This window comes from Lepeophtheirus salmonis, unplaced genomic scaffold (genome assembly GCF_016086655.4).
Source record: "Lepeophtheirus salmonis unplaced genomic scaffold, UVic_Lsal_1.4 unplaced_contig_13779_pilon, whole genome shotgun sequence".
In the NCBI taxonomy this organism is placed as follows: Eukaryota; Metazoa; Arthropoda; class Copepoda; order Siphonostomatoida; family Caligidae; genus Lepeophtheirus; species Lepeophtheirus salmonis.
The window spans coordinates 1-4,169 of NW_027290671.1; the positions used below are offsets into that span (position 1 = coordinate 1).

At 36.1% G+C, this 4,169-nt stretch overlaps 1 protein-coding gene across 2 annotated transcripts; it reads right to left on the reverse strand.

The window, feature by feature from the left end:
- Positions 1–7: 7 nt before the first annotated feature.
- On the reverse strand, positions 8–4,149 carry LOC121130911 (uncharacterized). Of its 2 annotated transcripts, XM_071893890.1 has the most exons (7): positions 2,593–4,145; positions 2,466–2,540; positions 1,835–2,399; positions 1,563–1,770; positions 287–1,500; positions 161–223; positions 8–96 (listed from the first exon to the last, which is right to left on the reverse strand). In XM_071893890.1, the coding sequence occupies exons 5-7, from the start codon at positions 1,304–1,306 to the stop codon at positions 34–36; spliced, it is 1,146 nt and encodes a 381-aa protein (XP_071749991.1). In that variant the 5' UTR covers positions 1,307–1,500; positions 1,563–1,770; positions 1,835–2,399; positions 2,466–2,540; positions 2,593–4,145; the 3' UTR covers positions 8–33. The 2 variants fall into 2 exon arrangements, with proteins under 2 accessions (XP_071749991.1, XP_071749990.1); XM_071893889.1 differs by having other exon boundaries at positions 14–96; positions 155–223; positions 287–4,149.
- Between the last annotated feature and the right edge of the window lie 20 nt (positions 4,150–4,169).

Consider the following 4,169-nt stretch of genomic DNA (forward strand, 5'->3'; position numbering starts at 1 on the left):
AAAATAAGGCCAATTAAACTCAAATATTATATGCTAATTACTCACTTGAGGATGAGGGGCAGGAGGTTGAACATTTTCCTCATCATTTTCAATACCCTATCAAAATAAAAGGGTGCGTTATTGATATAAATCAAATAAATTAAAATTTATTTACACTTACATGAGCCCAATTGAGACCTTCGGTATTTGTCTTGAGTGATTCGAGATAAGCACCATTATCCAACTGCAAAATTAAAATAATAAAATTAAAAAATACAATTAATAATTCTTAATTAATAATACTTACAATCTTGCTCAAGACCTCGTTTACCATTCGATTGGTCTCAATAGAAACTCGATGGTCTTGATCCACTGTATAAATACCCTTGGCCGTCTCGCTGGAATGAGACATGGCCCAGGCGAGCCTATCCTTGAGCCCAGGTACACGCTGACCAAGGGTAGCGAAGGATTTTCTTACAGCACCTGTTGTAAGTGTATCAAGCCCTTTGTCATAAGGATCAATGAAACCTGCACGGAGCATCTGCTCCCTGAGGATATCAATCGAGCTCCTCATTACTTGCAATTCCACTCCGCCCCAAGTACGAAAGAAGAAATCAGACTTCCGAGGAAGTTCTGATTCCCTCAAAGCATACAGGTTGAGGAGCTTCTTTGCCAGGCCATCATTTACGATGATTTTCGCAGGACCCATAGACTCCTTGGTCTTGTGAGACTTTATGGAAAAGATCCAAGATCCATGATGATCAACAATCTTTTCCATAAACTCTGAACACATGAGATTCATGCATTTCCCTCCCCTCTGACCTTGCCCCTCTAAAAAGAGAAAGAGCAATGCCCAATCTCTTAGTAGAGTGATCGGCAAATTCTCTGGATCCTGCTCCATCATTTTTTGCACAGCCTTCGCAAGATGTGAAGATCGACGGAAACGAGCCAGGAGGACGACCACGTCGAAAGGTCGCATGAACAAATCGCCCTCCCTACTGGCACGAACGATTGCAGTGTTGCGCGCTATCCTTGCAACCTTCGCACCTTCTCTACCTGCATCCTTCAAATTAGCCTTGATGGCATAGAAGTTTAGCAGGATGTGATGGCTCATTTCCATCAGGATGGGATTGGTGTCATTGCCCTTTATATACATAAAATGGTCAATGACAGCTCCAATGCTCTTTTTTAGCATGTATAACGCAATACCCGCCCCGAAGTTCCTCCAAATATTGTAAAACTTTGGTTGGAGGAATGAGGACAGGCTGAACATTGGAATTCCCAAGCAGGCCCACAATGGTAAACCCAGATACTCGCTCCTGCACATACTCAAGGAATTGACACCCCGTCCTGAAATAATTCCTCGCAGTTATCTTGCCGTACTTCTTAGAGCACCATGCCTGGAATACTGCGAGGACTTCTTTCTGCGTGGAGTAAAACCTCGTTGCAGGAGTCTTTGTACCCCGCCTTTGTCGGGTCTCCAAAAGCCTTGCCTGTTTGCATGCCTTCGCATGCCTTGATCTTTAAAATAAAAGTTAAGAATTATGATTTATTATACATCAATGTAATAAAATACAACTTACCCATTCGTGAATATCTTTTTGCAATACAGACAAGTACTTTTTGGGCACTGCCGTGATCCTTCGTAATGATACGAAACACCACTCCACTCCACACTGTGCTTTAGTTTAAAATGCCGTTTTAAACTACTTAAATAGAATGAGGAAAAGTGACAGATATTACAGATATGGGGAGTTGAATCTGTCACGAATAATATGCTCTTATTCTTGCCTATAATAAATAATATAAAGTAATTAATTTAGATGATAAACATTTGTAACAATAATAATCTTACCTACTTGAATTCCTTGTATTACCGACGATGTATTACAAGGAACTTGCAAGACCTGTTGCTCCTCCACAGGCTCCTCCACCTGGGATTGTTCCCCCTCTTGATAGGACGCTGAGGAACAGCTCGGCTCAGGAGCAACAGGATCAGATATCCTTCCATCTTCTGGCTCATTCGACGAGCCGGAAGTATACTGAGAAAGAGCACTTCCTATAAAATAATAAATAACTTGATTAACGGATCTCCAATATATATCTTAATTTAATAAGTACCTTCATTCTTCCTTTCGAAAGGAGAAAAGGCGGTATCCAATTGCTCCTCCATCGGACTTAAGTTCAGGGCTATAGTAAGTAATGGTAACAATAAGTTATTATATTTATAATTTAGTCGAACTTACGTTTACGTTTTTTTGGTCCCACCTTCCTGAACTCCGGAGTTTTTTTATCATCGAGTTTATCGATGTTTCTCCTCCCGCCGAGGTAGAAGACCTCCCCGACGGAATAAACTCCGAAGACCCTGAACTATTCCCGGTTCTGCGTGACTGGGGACTTCTCCTCGGGGATAGTGTATTCTTATAAATAATAAAAATTGCCATAGTACATATATATATATATCATGATAATTTTGATTAACTTACATTTCTGTCAATAACAGTATTTTCTTCCCCCTCAAAACTATCATCGAAAAAATCAGATGCAATTGTCAATGTTTCCTTATAAAAAATAAAGAGTTATTAAACAACTTGGAAATTTGGTTTAACTTACATTTTGGCCCGAAAGACAGCTGCTGTTCTCGGATAAGGTGACTGCTTTTTTTGGAGAAGTTGACAGTGTTTTCTTATATAAAATAAAGAGTTATTAAATAACTTATAAAATTTGGTTTAACTTACATTTTTGCCCGAAAGACAGCTGCTTTTCTGGGAGAAGTTGACTGCTTTTTTTGGAGAAGTTGATAGTGTTTCCTTATAAAAAATGAATAGTTATTAAATATATTGAAAATTTAGTTTAGCTTACATTTTGATCCGAAAGACTTTCGGACAATCTCACATACTTCACAGACTTCGTTTTATCATTTTAAAGAACCTTATAAATAATAGGGAGTAATTAGATATATGTTATATATCTCGGAAATTTGGGATAACTTACTTTCTTTGATTTCAATTCCTTTTCTGTAAGTTTAATGACAGGAACTATGAATTCCTTGAGTTGGAAATCTTTCACTGAAACAAATAATTTTGCAAAAAAACATTAAAAAGCTGATTATAATTGTTATACTTACAGATTCTTCTCTTTTTTGGCCTACTATTAATTAAATTCGGCTGAAATTTTCGCTGTGCAGCTTTAATGAGCTTTGATGCTGGAGAAGCTTACCTTCTCCGATATCAAGGCTTGTAAAGACGAAGCAACCACGACTGGTACTTTTGGTACGACTGTAAATAAAATTGAATGATAAAAAGTTATTGTCATGCATACAACAAACTAACTTACTAGCTTTAAAAAGAGGATGCCTTGTTATTACCGGAAGGCACGGATTTCTTTCCTCATACGATAGAGGTGTAGAAGGTAGAGTAGAGATTTTTGGGTTTTTGGGTGAGGTTTTCTTGGGTGATGATTTTTTAGAGGCGGATTTTTTGGTTGGGGATGGAGAGGTAGGAGTTGGTGGAGTTGGAGGTTTAGAAGCCACACAGGCGTAAGAAAATATTTGCTTTTCGGTATTCATATTAAGGTTTTATTTTTTTTTACTTTCAATGTTGTTAGTTTTGATTTTTAGTCGAAACTGTTATTAATTACTAAAATAAAAAAGGAAATTCTAAAGTACTTCAATATTTCTTATTATTAATTTTCATTGAATTAGCAGGAAATGAATCAAAGGAAAAAAATTAATGAAATGATGCTATTGATGTTATGCAAATTGCAATTGTCAGATTTATAAGTTATTTTCATACTTTTTACCCAAAATTTTATGTTTTACAACTTCTATTACAATATTTTTTTGCTAAAGTTAAATTAAGGAATTTCCAATTAGTGATTATAATTTTACTTCAAATTAAATCCGGTTCCAATTATCAGATCCAGACAAATCATACCATTTTGAAATCAAAGGGATAAACTAACTAAACTTTTGTTTCAATGTTGAGTCGCTAAAATCAATATTTCAGGTTTCAAATTTCAACTATAATCATAGTACTAATAAAGCAAGGCAAACCCCTATGGATTTATTAAATTTTTGGTTATCTTTAATTCAAGGCTTAATAAGACGTTGTAGAGATATGATTATTTTATTTAAAAAGATGCATAATTTAATTTTAAAACTAATTTGTACATTATTTTTGGACGCTCAG